Genomic DNA, 15,816 nt, shown 5'->3' on the forward strand with positions numbered 1-15,816 from the left:
GCAATGGCATTTATTAGTGCAGCCTTATGCTTTTCATTCTAATGTTAATACATTCATGTTCTTGGCATTTAAATGTTGATAAAATTCTTTGAGAGATATTGGGTATCCCTATTCTGTTTGTTTATTGCAGCTAACCTTTAAATTGTGATTTTTTTTTAAGCGTGCTGATGACATTACAAGTTTAGTAACAGATACTACACTGCTTGTACACTTTTTTGGAAAGAAAGGAAAAGCTGAGCTCAACTTTGAAGATTTTTATAGGTGAGCTTAATTTTGTATTTGTTTTGAAAAATGTTAAAATGCTAAAGTCAGTGGTCTTTAGGAATAATCTGATGCAGAAACACTCACCTATTTGCTGATTTCATCTTCTTAACTGAAGATTTTCTAACAAATAAGCATTTCCATCAGTACCTGTACACTAGTCACTATACTGATAAGTATAATGGGAGGTTACTGAATGATAAGAAATGCCTGGATATCTGGATTGGTCATTTCCTGATATTCCTAAGAAAGTATATTACCAACTCCTTTGTCTCAGCAAGCCATAGTAATAAGCATGGATGTAGTGTCTACTGTAGTAAATCCCAGGCACTATACAATAACTCTTTTAAGTCTCATTGCTACCCTGCAAAGTCTTTTTGTTATCCTCATTTTACAGATGAGGAAGCCAAAGCCCTGAGAGGCTATCACTTCATTTATCTGTTGATAAATCATCTGTTGCCATCATCTTTCATTTATCTTATTCATTCTTTATGTTTTTGTCATAGATTTATGGATAACCTTCAGACAGAAGTTCTAGAAATAGAATTCCTTTCATACTCTAATGGGATGAACACTATCAGTGAAGAAGATTTTGCTCATATTCTTTTACGATATACAAATGTGGAAAATACATCAGTATTTTTGGAAAATGTGCGTTACAGTATACCTGAAGAAAAGGTATCTAATTCCCCATATCTATTTTATTACATATATTATCTTATAATTGTATACGTCTATAGAATATATCATCCTTTCTTAGTTCTTTTTCTCCTCTGTGGATTATTAGATATTTTGGATATATTTCATTCTCTTTTCCTCAGTGTCCTAAGTTGTCTGGCTAAATTTTAAAAATTGATTAATGTAAAATTCTGGGTAGAGATTCATTAGATCTTAGATATGCTTAAAACCTTTAAGGTTATTAGCAGTTGTTTTATTCAAATTTTGAATATCGTTTTTGAAGAGAATTCTGCTGAGATATATGCTTTGACTACTACATAAACATCCCCTCATATAAAAGTTTATATTGACATCATTTCAGTCACACTTTATTTTGTAATATTCTTAATAAAAGGTCATTTGAAGATAGCCATTGATGAGTGAGTGATCTTATCAGCAAGTGAAGTGAAGTGAAGTTTTTCAAAGAGTTTGGATGGCATGAATGGTTAAGAACGTGGGACAACTGATTGTCTATTTGTTTAGCAGCAAATGTGTTGTCAGCAATTCTGAGCAGTTGCATTACCTAGTGGTATTTGAATGCATCACTGCAACTAAATAGAACTAGTGTTACAAGTACCCCTTCAAGCATGAGATGTTTTGGATATATTGCCTTCTATTTGTGTTTATAGAAGGGTCAAGTTAATCTATCCAAGAGAAACTTGCAAATAGTTTGACTTTGTTTAAAATGGATACACTGTGACAGTGCTAACAATTCTTCAGTTTCCTAAGGAATGAGAAGAAAAGACTTGATGCATTTGGCTGTTAGTTTACATAATCTCTTAGGGGACTTTTATCTGTTTTACATGATAAACTGAATTTTTCAATTCATAGACACTTCCCTAAAAATAAATATTAGAAGTTCTACTACTGCTAGGATATTATTTAGGGCCTTAATGAGTCGGCTTTCTTTTTCTTTTATCAAATGGCAACATAGAAATCTGTAACTCAAAAAGTTCAATTCCAGGGTGAAGAGTATATGGGAACTCTTTATACTATTTTTTAGTTGCAAAAATGTAACTTGCTGCTGGATTAGATTTCATTGTAAAAGAAAAAGAGGAATCAAGAATTCCTAGGGTTTGGGCCTGAACCACGTTGTCAAACAGTGGTGCCATTCATTGAGCTAATAAGTAAGACTGCAAGTTTGGGGTTAGGAAATCGTTTCATTTCGGACAACTTAAGTTGAGATTGCTATAAGGTATCTAAATGAAGAAACAACTTAGGCAGTTGGATATGTTATGGTGACTCTGAAATTTTAAGGTGCAATCAGGACTATTTTTGGTAATCATTAGTGTATAGACTTGCAAACAGCTTAAACATGTTCCCTGGATTTCAGACTTTTACATTGTACTGTCTACTCAGATCTCCACTTGGGTATCTAGTAGACACCTCAAAACTCCTGATCATCCCCAAAATTTCATACACCATCTTTCCTGCTTCATTAATGAAATCTCCATTTCCCCCAGTTGTTCTAGCCAAAATTTTGGACTCCTTACTTTCACATTCCACATACAATCCATCAACAGATCCTCTTGACACTGCCTCCATCAGAATTTGACCATTCTTGTCATCTCCACTGCTAAACTACCCTTGCCAGCATTCTCTCTTGCCTGAATTATTGCAGTTGCCTCCTAAATCATCTATTTTCTTCCTAGCTTTGCCTCCCTACAATTTGTTCTCCATTTAGCAATCAAGGAAATGACATATAACATGATTCAGATCTTTTTAACTTCCCATTTTACTCAAAGTAAAAGTTAAAATCCTTACAGTGGCCTACAAAGCCCACACCAGCTGTTCCCTCATTTCCTCCTACCTCATTTCCTCCCATTCCCCGCCTTGCTTCCTCTGCTTCAGTTACACTGACAGCTTGATTGCTTTTCAACACTAGGCAGTCTTCTATCTCAGGGCTTTTGTATATGTCCTTTATCTGCCCAGAATGCTCTTCTCTTAGATATCCACATGGCTTCCTATGTTATTTCTCAATGAGGCCTACTCTTTCCAATCTAATGTATAAATAATCACCTATCATATAAATAGTATATAATCTATTATATAAGTAATAATCTATTGTATAAGCTATAACCCCCTCCCTTCATATTCCCTATTCTTTCTTCCCTTATCTTTTTATTCCAGAGCATTATCATCATCTAGCATACTATATTATAGTATGCGATATAATATAGGCTTAGTTTTTGTTTATTTTTCATTATTTATCTAGGTAAGCAACAAAACTTGTTTATTATTATTATTGTTATTTGTTGTCTGTCTCCCCGATTAGAATGTAGCACTGGTATTTCATCTTTTTTATTCACTCATATATCCTCAGTACCTAGAATGCCTATTGAATGAATTGATAGTATTTAAAGAAGTAGAACTTAAAGCTTTTCTGTTTTTGTGAATTTTACCAGCAGATATATTCATTCATGTGAAATGGCAGATATACAAGGTTATTTATTAGAGTGTTGTTTGTAATAGCAAAAGATTGGAAACTATCTAGATGTCTTTTAGTAAATCAGTAGTTAAATGAATTATGTTGTATCTATAGAATAGAAAAGGTATTCCCGAAAAAAGATGAAGAAGATTGTTTATATACTACTATAGAATGATCTCCAACACACAGCAAGTGAAAAAGAGCACAATCTCAAACAATGTGTATAATATACTACCATTTGTTTAAAAAGATAGCCTATGCTAATTCTGGAAGGACCCACATAACTAGAGACAGTGGTTCCTACAAGGAAAGGAACTGCATGGCTAAGGAAGGGTGGGAGGGAGGGAAATTTTGCATCGTACATGCTTTTGTCCCTTTTGAATTTTGAAAAGATGAGTATAGTGCCATATAAAATAACTTAAAAATTGTAAATGCCCTCAGACCAGGTTAACTTATCTAGAAGAGAATGTAGGTAGAGACTATAGAAGAGAGAGGGCTGCTCATAATAACTATGTAATGTAAATACTAATAAGAAAGTAGTAAAATTCACTATTAAGTTTGAGGAAACTTGTTCAGAAAGATTTAAGTAACCTGTCTCAGGTCATTCAACCAGTAAATTTTCGAGTTTGAATTTTCTGTTTATTCCAGAATGGTCCATTTCCCTTAACCATTTAAAGTTGTTTATATATTAAAAGTTATTATCTAGTTGTCAGTTAGATCAGTTACCTATTCAAATTATTCATAACATGCATTTTGTGTTGAGAACAAATGTAATTTACTCTTGAGGCCCTTGTAAGTCCATATTTTCTGAATGGTTATTTTATTTGGCTGATAATGTTCTAATGATTTATATGGATTTTTCGAGTTAATCTTTTTCTCATTCTAGTCTTTTGTTTATTTTGTTGTGGTAAACATCATGTAACGTAAACCATCTTAAACTGAGCAATTCAGTGAACACAGTGTGAATACCATCTTTATTTCCAAAACATTTTCATTACATCTAAAGTAAACCCTATTCTTATTAAGCATTTTCCTCCAGCCTCTAGGATCTATTGTCTGCTTTCTGATTCAGTGGATTTACTTATTCTATTTTATATAAATAGAATCATATAGTATGTAACCTTATATGTTTGGCTTCTTGAGGTTCATGTATGTTGTAACTTGTATCAGTGTTTCATTCCTTGTTAGGGCCGAGTAATATTCTACTGTATGTATACTTTTGTTTATCCATTCACCTGTCCATGGATGAAAATATAGATTTTTTAGTTCTAGCCATCCTAGTGGATGTGAAGTGGAATCTGTGTAATTATCATTAGCTTTATCTTAAATGGAATTCTTAATTTCTTCATATAGCTTTGAGTTAGAATATGGTTTCCTTTCTTTTTATCCTTAATGACTCCCTTTAGCATTTCTTATAGGACAGATCTGCTAGTAATGAACTCCCTTGGCTGCTGTTTATTTGAGAATGTCTTACTTCATTTTTGAAGGATAATTTTACCACATATTGTTTATCTGAGAATACTTTAATCATTTTTGAAGAAATACTTTGCCACTTATAGAATTCTTGGTTTTCAGATTTTTTTTCTTTTAGCACCTGAACTGTTCTACTCACTTTTGGCCTCATGGTTTCTGATGAAAAATCGGCTGTTAGTCTTACTGAGGATCTCTTATTTATGAAGAAGAACTTGTCTCCTGCTGCTTTCATGAATGTTATTGTCTTATGACAGTTTAAGTATATGTCTTGTTATGAGTCTTTTTCAATTTATTCTGCTTAAGGTTCATAAAGCTTCTTTAATGTGTAGACTTTATCTTTCATAAAATTTCAGAGAAATGTTTTCAATCATTATTTTTAAAAATATTCTCTCTGCTCTTTTCTCTCTTTTTCTCTCTTTTCCCATAATGTGTATTTTGGTATGCTCGATGGTATCTGCAGGTTCCTTAGGTTCTGTTACTTTTCTTCAATTTTTTTTTTTCTATCTGCTCCTCAAACTGAATGCTTTTAATTGTCCCATCTTCAAGTTCATGGATTCTTTATTCAGCTTGCTCAAACTTGCTGCTGAACATCTAATCAAGTTTGCATTTCGGTTATAGTACCTTTCAGCTCCATAATTTTTATTTGGTTCTTTGTACAGTCTCCATCTATTGATATTCTCATTTTTTTCACAGATGGTTTTCCTGATTTCCTTTATTTTTTTATCCATGGTTTCCTTTAGCTCTTTGAGTATATCTAAGACGGTTGATTCAAAATCTTTGTCTATTTAGTCCAGTGATTAAACTTCTTAGGGATGGTTTGTTGACTTTTTCCCCTGTCAATGGTCATATTTTCCTAATTCTTGTATACATTGTAATTTTTTGCTTAGCATAACTTTTTCAAAGTTCAAATATCAGCACTTCATTCCTTTTTATTGCCAAATAATACTTTATTATATAATATACCACATTTCTTCTATTTGTCAGTTGGTGAATTATTTTTGAGTTGTTTCCAGTTTGACTATTCAAATTATGCTGTTATGAACATTTATATACAATTTTTTCATGTGGACATGTTTTGAATTGTCAGAGAATTAGATATATACTTCAGAGGAAATAGCTGGGTCACATTGCATCCTTAATTTTTAACATTTTAAAGAACTACCAAGCTGCTTTCCAAAATAGCAATATTAATCCCAATAATAATGTATGAAATTTCGAATTTCTTCACCTTTTCTCCACAATAACACTTATTATTGCCTGTCTTTTTATTTTTAGTCATCTTAGTGGATGTGAAGTGGGACGTTGTGGTTTTGATTTGCATTTCTCCAGTGAATAATGATGCTGGGCATCTATTCCTATGCTTTTTGGCCATTTGTATATTTTCTTTAGGGAAATATCTATTCAAGTCTTTTGCCCATGTCTTCATAGTTTGCAAATATTTTCTCCTGTGGGTTGTCTTTTTACTTTCCTTGATAGTACCCTTTAATATACAAAAGTGTTTTCTTTTGACAAAGTCTCATTTGTCTATTTTTAGTTTTGTTGCTCATACTTTGGATGTCATATTTAAGAAACCACTACCAAGTAGGAGATACAATATCCCTTCCACTTTGAAAATAAATTACATATTAATGTAAAAAAAAACAAAAAAAAGAGGGAAGAAACTGTTGCCCAATTCCAAGATCATGAAATTTTTGTTTCTGGTTTTGTAGGATTTTTACAACTTTAGCTATTAAATTTAGGTCTTTGATCCATTTTCAGTTAAATTTTGTATATAGAATGAATTAAGAATTCAACTCCTTTCATTTACATGTGGATATACAGTGTTCCTAGCACTATTTGTTTAAAAAGGTGTTAAAAAGAAAGACATTGTTTCTCCAGTAAATGGCCTTGGCATTTTTACTGAAAATCAGTCTATCATGGGTTTATTTCTGAACTCTCAGTTCATGTCTTTCTGATGCTTTAAATTTTTCAGTTATCATCACTTTGTTTTTGTTAAAATGTAAGTTACTTCTTTTCACTTCACTTCTAACAATTAGGACACATTTCATCCAAATCTAGATGATGCATTACAAAAGTGATCTGGTAGTGAAGGTGGAGAAGAAGAAGAAATGGCCATCCTCCCTCTCTCTGACCCACTTTCCCTCACTGCTGTTAGAATGGATTGCTTTAAATTATCTCCCTCAAGATGAATGCCCTGTTTTTCAGTTTACGATTCCATATTTCCAAACACAAAGAGCTTAAACCTATATAGAAGAATTACTATACAGTTTTGAATTTGAGTTGGCTTCTCAACATGAGAACACTATTTTGAAAAAATCTGAAGATTTAGACGGCGAACATTTTATTCCGTCATTCTGTGGTTTGCTTCTTAGTCTTATGTTCCTTACAAGTATTGGCATTTTTGTTTATACTTCACTTAAAAATTGCCGTGGCAGCTGGTCGCAGCATAAACTGACACGGAACCCAAACAGTGACCAGTTTCCCTAGCAACAAGCACTCCGCATCAAGACAGACCCCTTCTGGCTCAGTCCCCCTAATTGATTCATACACTCTCCCTGGAAAATACAGCAGGTGGGATCAGGTCACAAAGCAGGATCCAGGGATGGGGTGGCCATAAATGGATATAAGGAAAGACAAAGAGAAAATTGTGAAAAGAAATGACAGTGAGAATTCTCCTCACAAGTAAAAATTAGGGTTGCAAGTGAAGTGGAAATAATGTATACCAAAAATTAGTATTATTTTGATAATAAATTGGTAATGAATATTATTTTGATAATCATTTGATCAGTAGTTGGCTTATATTAGACTCTTCTGGTTCTTTCCCTGGCTTTCCAGTGCTACATGCTAGTTTTCCTTTCCCTTTTTCGACTATATTAAAGTGTTCAATTGTTAAGCCTCAGCTCTTGGCCCTCTGCTCTTTTTCTGTTTTCTTTCTCAATTAATTTTGCTGAGAACACAATAATTAAATGTAGGTCTTTATGTCCAAATTTGTATTATCTGAAATACATTGTGCTTGCTTCAAATAATGTTCCTGTTTATTTGAACTAGTAGCAATAGCAATAATTGCAATTTATATGACATTCTAGAATCCTTTCCACAGTTCCTCACTGAGCCCTGTGTGTAGTGCCCAGACCTGTGAGTGTACACTCATTGCACTTCCTCCTGCTGTCCTGACAGTGCTATCATGGCAGAAATAAGTACACTGTTTTTGGCTTATTCAACATGCTGATTTTTGCATTGTCATGATAACAGATGTTGATTACTTAATACTAAGTAAGCTGTATTAAAGGAATACATGTATAAGAGAAACAGGTGTTTTAGGGATTGTTTTCCTCTTACTTTTTTTTTCTTAATCATATTTACTTACAGGGTTTAAAAAATTTAGGCCTGAAATACAGAATTACCACAACTGAAACTTTTTTATTCATTTTTGTTGTATCATTTTTTGAAACTTGTGCTGATATGACAGTGGGGTTTTTGTGTTTTAGTTTTTAAAGATTTTATTTATTTATTTATGAGAGACACAGGGAGGGAGAAGCAGGCTCCATGCAGAGAGCCCAATGCGGGACTCGATCCTGAGACTCCAGGATCGTGCCCCGAGCTGAAGGCAGATGCCTAACTGCTGAGCCACCCAGGCATCCCGATATGACAGTGTTTTAAAAATATTTTCACCTATTATTGCTAATGGTCACAACCCTATGCAGTGGAAATATATCTGAGTGAATTTTACATTCTGCTTGGAGAAAGGAGGTTTCAGAATCTACCCTGGAAATGTTTATTTACAAGATACATCGCAGATGCTTAATCTATTTATTTCTAGTAAGTATACTTATAGTAAATTTGGCAAAACTAAATATATTTACATATATTCTCCCACTATAGGGTATCACATTTGATGAATTCAGATCATTTTTCCAGTTTTTAAACAACTTGGAAGACTTTGCAATAGCCTTGAATATGTATAATTTTGCAAGTCGTTCTATAGGACAAGGTAAGTAACTATCTTTCAAAACTTAAAAGCAAAAAATAATCCTATGTTGTTTCTAGGGACTTTGACAACAAATTAATGCAGTATTTCATATTAGCCATCAAGTTGTCTGAAAGTATGGTGTATACTTTGATGGGAAATCTATTTTCCCTAAGCAGAGTTTTTGGGAAATTTGCTAAGTTTTTCCATTGAGTCTATTACTGGCCTTCATTTCATCTTATGGGGAAGAACTAATGATGCTTATAAAGATCCAAAGAGGAAGAAACCTCATAACCGCTGGTAACCTTGAGGGATGTATATCTACCTACAGAAGAGCCAACTGGCTTAAGTGTCTTGATAATTTATTCATCTTAATCTTTAAAGTGTCTATCGCAGATAGTAGGTGCTCATTAAACATCCACTGACTATAAATACATTATTAACCTAAGATACAGCTACTTATTGGCCCTTTTAATTCAAACCACAGAAATTTTCTGTTCCCTAAAAGATAGCATGATTAACGGAAGAGTCATGTGTTACATAAGGTCATGACCCCCATTTGGAAAAACTTCTTTTATAACCTTTCTAGTAATTAACACATTATAAAAACATTATTAACTATTTACTTCTTTTCTGTAACATTTGTCTAGATGAATTTAAGCGCGCTGTCTATGTAGCTACTGGCCTCAAACTTTCACCACATTTAGTGAATACAGTCTTCAAGATTTTTGACGTTGACAAAGATGATCAATTAAGTTATAAAGAATTTATTGGAATTATGAAAGACAGACTCCATAGAGGATTCCGGGTAAACCTATAAATTTGAAGCCTATTGATATTCTTTTTAAAAACAAAAAAAGGAAAAAGCTCCATCTGTTTCAAGAACAATTTCTATTAATTTTTAAGGATATAAACATGAAATGTTATATTTGACAAGAGAAAACATAAGATTGTACTTATTTTCAAAAACTTTGAGGTGTTAAAAGTTAATGCTTTTTAAAAATATAAATCAATTTGAATTTTAGTAACTTTTTTTCATATGCAATTAATTTAATGTCTCCATCTCAGTTTGTGGGGAGAAATGTTGCCAAATATTTTTTGATTAATTCATTCAGCACACAGGCAGTTCAGACTTGGTACTAGATAATCAAATAGCATGATTTCCATTTTGCATGATGCAGAGTTCGACCAGCAATTTGAGGCTATTAAGTCACTACATCTTCAGTAACTTTAAATAGAAAACAAGGTTAAAAACACTCTGTTGAACTGGTTTTTTTTCCGTTTAAAAACTGTTTACATCTTATATTGAAAATTATTAATGATATTTTTTCTCAGAAATGTGTTTTAAGTAATGAAATGTAGTATAGGTCAACAAAAGTTCATACATTGAACATATTTGTAGATGTGCCACAAGAAAAAAATTTTCTATTAACAGCTAGAATGTTCTCTTTGGTAAGAATACCCCAAAGTACTATACATCTAAAAAGATAAAAAGTTATATATACCAAAAAAAAAAAAAAAAAAAAACAAGATTCATCTTACTATTTTTAAAGATTTTTCATGATTTTTGTAAATCCAAGCCCTGTTGGTCAAGATATTGTGTACTTAACTGCCACCTAGTGGTCAGTTGTTAACATTTGAGTCTGATAGCACAAATATCTGAAAGGATAAATATACATTGAAAATAACTTACTTTTCCTCAAAAACTTTAGAGCAGCAAGATGGAAGTAAAATACAAACTATGCTATAAAACCTGTGACACTGTATTTCTCTCTCAAATGTTTAATGTTTTTATTTTTGCTTTACTTTTTATTGCATACCCCATATTTTTATTGCATGCCCTGTAACATTTTAGTTACATTTGAATACTTTTAATCCTTTGTTCTACAGGGTTATAAAACAGTGCAGAAGTATCCCACTTTCAAATCCTGTCTAAAGAAGGAACTTCATAGCAGATAAGTATGTTAGTCTCTCTAAGTTCATTCAGTAATGAAGGATCATAATTTATTTTTTTTTATTATGACATTTAGGAAAGAAACAGAATTATAATTATTTTTTACTTGTAGGTCACTAATTCAGTTTACAAATTAATCTTCTAATGATTTCATTTTAGACCAGTAATTTAAGAATTAGTCACTCCAAAGCATTAGTTTGCTATTAGGCTGTGATCCAAAAATGAACTAGAATGAATAATCATTTGACTGGAATTCTCTTGGAGGGTCTTGAATAAAAAATTTTCTGTTAAACCTACAATTTTGTATCTGAGAAGATACAATACAATGAATCCAAATAGGATTTTTATAATCTAGGACCATTAGCATCTAAGGAATATTAGTTACTGTTTTATAGGATCATGTCCAAACATCTGCTGTAATAATAGTAGGTAACTTTTTAGTTATTTAGGTTCCTGGCCCTATATGAGGTGTTCTACATGTAGTGTCTCATTTAATCCTCACAGATGGATGTCCCATTTAAAAGCAGGGAAAATAAAGATGTACTGTGTAATTTACCCAAGATAACTTGCTAGTAAATGGCTCACTAGGATTTGAGCCCCATTCTGTCTGATGGCAAAGCTATCTTATTTATTGTTCACTAAACTATCACTACAGAATGCAGTAGTTGAGGAAGATGCAGGAAATTGATTCAGTTTGTGTCAGTCCAAAGAAATAATTCAAATTTGCTGCTCATCTCCAGAATGAGGTTTGTTTTTTCTTTTTTCTTGTAAAAGTCTATCGTAGCTACAAAATTTTGTTTGGATTGTAGGTTCTCCTTAAGGTAGATCTAAACAGTGAAGGTTTCGTTCATTTATACATGCTTGCAAATATGTGTATTCCCTGCTGTTTCTCCCAAGCTTGAAACATTTGTATTTGTCTATAGCAGTGTTTCCCAGAGTAGTTCCATAGGCTATCAATATGTATCATTGAAAAAACACAAAAAAGCTGCTTAGTCAAGTAAGTTTGAGAAATACCATAATAAGCATGGTTTGGTAAGTTTCTTCTACTTTAGAACTTATCAAATGTTAATATGCCACTATTTATTTGTCTAAGAGAAAACCCAAGTATCCACTATTTTGCAAAGCTTTCAGATCTAATGTTTTATGGAACACATTTGGGAAACTCATTTTGGGACTAAAATGTTTAGCAGCAAGTAAGCTTATTTATCTAAGGTGGTAACTGTTGAGTGAACAAAAGAAGTCAGATCTTCTTCGTCTATTTGAAAGAACTTCATCTGCATATAAGAACTTACGCTAACATTAGAAAAAAGTAGGACCATACTATTTGTTCACTTAAGTAGTATTCTCAACCATGTAGTAGTACATAGAACCATAGACAAAAACAACATTTCTTTTAAACCTTTGTAATACCGAAGGTTAGACAAGTTACTAAACAAAATACTAAAATTTAAGTTTAAAGGAAATGTTTTGTTGTTTTTGAATCCTGTATTTTCTGTTGAGTGTTTTTATGATGTGCCTTACTGTTTCACATTAATATCATAATACTAGTTAATGTCATCACCTCTTGATTTCGTCCTAAATATTGCTTATAGGTAATACATATAATATTACATATATAAAAAAAAATATTACATATATATACATATATGTATTTTTTTTAATTAGGTACTTATAAAGCAGAGTTTTAACGATTCTTATCTACATGACAATGGAGGAAGCACAAATTTCAGAGAGTGGAAGCAGGTCTGAGATCAGAACATGTGGAAATGAAGGAAAAGATGAAATGCTAATTATAATTTTTCTTGACCGAACTCTTAAACAAAAGACAGATAAAATGCATCTTCTCACTAACTTTACATGTTACATGTTATCAAGTTGAGCTTTTACCTTGATTTACTGAATTCTTTGTACTTTTTCATTCCCTTCAGAAGTATGTAGATACTTCCAATGACTATATAAGAATGTATTTTAAATATTTTTTTATTTATTAGAAATTGCCTCATTTTAAAATACAATGTGACTCCTGGAATCTAGATCATTTAAAAATTAACAGCAACAACATATTTTCTTTGGTTTTGAACTGTGAACTTATTTTCAGAAAATGAATATTCCTTGAGATTTATTTTAGGGCCTTTAGAATTGTTTATAAATCCCCATTATTACCAAGTTTTTAATTACATTAAGATAGTTTTGAAAAACAAATAGAAATTAAGCCACTATATAATACACTGTGATGGTTTACATTATACTTTTACTTATAAAAGTACTCATTATACATTGTGTGAATCATATAAAGTTTTTAAAAAATTTTTGTTCATTTACCAAAATCATCAGAATGTTTGGTATTCTTTTATGTATGCAGTAAAGAAATTTAAAATGTAGATTCTTTTTTCTCAAAAAAAGTCACATCTTGATGGTAGAAGCAGTAGCATTTGTGGCAGCCATCCCTGTCCTTGCAATTATGGTCTTGAACATGCTGCTGCTCCTCACTGCAGATGGCATATGTTCATAACACCAGTCAAAATAGTCTCTTGCAGCTTTGCAACTTCCTGTATACTGTTAGTCTGTGAGTACTATAAAATGAAAATATAAAATGGTTTAGAAGAGTGATGTATATATTTAATAGAATATTTTGTTTCTTGTAAAAGGACCACATGCAGAAGGGATGCCAGACAGCCAGTAATAATGAATAATTTAAGAATAATTCATTATTTCAAAACAATATGACTTAAAGAGAAACTTTCTAGTGAGAAACAAAATCAGACTTTCACATGGAGAAAATAATTTGATAGTACTTAATGGAAGTCTGTTCAATTAAAAAGTGTAATTTATAAAAGGATACTGTGCAAAAATAAGACTGAATTTAAGTTAATATATTTATATATGTAGAAGATAAGTTCATTTATCTTCTTTTTTAAGATGTATTTAATGTAAATTGCACACACTCCAACTATTACCTTGCTTTTGCATATGAAAATAGGAAATACTTTGTTTTTATAAGTTATTAATGTGAAGTTGATAGTTCCACATCAGCCTATTTATAAAAATATTATTTCCAAGAAAAAGTTACTATTAGCATTAATGTATTTGTTAAACTTTTTACATTCTTTATCTGGTATTATTTATTACATTGATATAGAATTATATGATTCGTAGATTTGAAGATTCCATATAGTATAATAGTTTAATTTCACCTGCTTTGAAGGTTGATTCAATTGACTGGCTACATGAAAATGCCAATCCACTCATTTAACATGACCACGGCCTGTTTTATCTTGCACTGAATGTTCTCGATAGTAATTATTTGATATCCAGAATAATTTTTAAAATGCAATTTACTTTTATCTTTGACTATAAGCTATATTATCTTGCCTACATGGAGAAATTGCTATTGAGAACAGTTCTATAAATATAGATTTAAAAATGAATTAGTTCACTAAAATTCTTCATAATTCTGTCAGTCTCCCAAGGTATCCTACATATGCAGTCTTTATTGCTTTTCAGTGTAAATGAATTTTCCTTTACTTATAAGGCTGCAGCATAATACTAAAATGGGAATAAATAAAATATTCTGATTAAATGAAAAAAGTAGTAAATTACAGTCCCTCTGTATTATCACTGTTGAACTCTATCATCTATAAAATGGGAGGTAAAAACATCTCCCTGGATTTTTGTTTACATCAATTAAAAAACTGTTAATGCTCTGAAAATAGGAACAGACTAAATGTATGCTGTTATCCTCAGTATTTCCTTCTACAAATTATTCTTTGGAAACATGAAGATGAAGCTATAGATAAATTTTAGTACCATACTTTACAGAAAATCTACATCCTAAAAGGTTTTTGCTATTTCTCAGGATCATTTCATATTTAGAAATTCATTTAACTTAAGTCCCAATTTATTGTTTTTATTATAATATATAATTGTAAAATAACAAAGTGTTGTACATTCTTATATTATCTTAAAATAAATATACCTGCCCTTGAACTAAGAAACTTATTAGTACTTTGTTTTATGTATATCTGTGGACTACTGTCTTTCTGAAAAATGTCAGCTTTGAACTTTGAAAATTTTTGTTGATAACCAAACCGACATTGATTTTAGACCTTCTGGTATGGCAATACATGCCAGTGAGATTAATCTCACCAGTATTTTAGTAGGTGTAAATAAATAAATCACAGAGCCATAAAGCTTCTCAAAGTGTATAATAGTAATTCATATATTGTAGAATTATAGTCATAGGTACTGGAAAGCTTCTCAGGAAGCTTCATGTGACTTAATGAAGTATCAATTTTGCTTTACAGAACTGAGTGCTTAAATGTCTTAAAGTGATTAAACCAAGACTACTAATGTTGGTACGTGGTAGACCTCATTTTACTAAGACAACTCCTATTCTTTTATAGCCATAAATTAACATTTAACATAGTGCTTTTATTTCCATAGGCTGTAAAAATATGAATTGTGTAATATTCACTAAGTATTAAATAAAAATTCTAAGTGATAAGAAAACATTGTGTGTTTTTTTCTTTTAAATGGCAGCACTTTTTTTTTTTCGTAGCTCATGAAATAACTTTGTCCTGCAATCAATCACATCTTATATTCTGTGAAATACTGTATGAGGAAAATCAATGCAAGATATAATTCTCTATATCTTTATAATCAGTAGATCACAATCAGTATTTTTGGCACACTAAAAACTGAGGAATATACCTATAATTGTGACTACAGGCACATAAATATACAGTGCTTAGAGGAAATAAAAACATTGTTATTAACGTTTTCTGGAAAAGATAAATTTTGTCCAGTATTATAAAGGAAGAGAAGGACAAACAATGATGGGAAGCAGGATGGAGAAAGTAAGTAGAGAATTGGAGAAGGGATCTGAATGAGGAAAGATTTTTTAAATTGAGATTGAACAGTTTTTAGAAAAATAAATTTAAAGAAATGCATAGACAGTTCTTAAAAAACAAATTTAAAGAAATACAAGTTAAATTATTAATGGCAATATATCCCTTC

At 31.4% G+C, this 15,816-nt stretch overlaps 1 protein-coding gene across 2 annotated transcripts in view; it reads left to right on the top strand.

Moving 5' to 3' along the window:
* MICU3 (mitochondrial calcium uptake family member 3) overlaps window positions 1–15,309 on the top strand; it is a 96,293-nt gene extending 80,984 nt beyond the window's left edge. For both annotated transcript variants that reach the window (XM_072763615.1, XM_072763616.1), the window contains 6 exons: window positions 161–261; window positions 768–939; window positions 8,762–8,870; window positions 9,497–9,654; window positions 10,737–10,805; window positions 12,466–15,309. In XM_072763615.1, coding sequence (XP_072619716.1) covers window positions 161–261; window positions 768–939; window positions 8,762–8,870; window positions 9,497–9,654; window positions 10,737–10,805 — 609 coding nt within the window. In that variant the 3' untranslated portion in view covers window positions 12,466–15,309. The remainder of the gene's footprint in view (window positions 1–160; window positions 262–767; window positions 940–8,761; window positions 8,871–9,496; window positions 9,655–10,736; window positions 10,806–12,465) is intronic.
* Window positions 15,310–15,816: the final 507 nt, after the last annotated feature.

This window comes from Vulpes vulpes, chromosome 7, assembly GCF_048418805.1.
Source record: "Vulpes vulpes isolate BD-2025 chromosome 7, VulVul3, whole genome shotgun sequence".
NCBI classification, from domain to species: Eukaryota; Metazoa; Chordata; class Mammalia; order Carnivora; family Canidae; genus Vulpes; species Vulpes vulpes.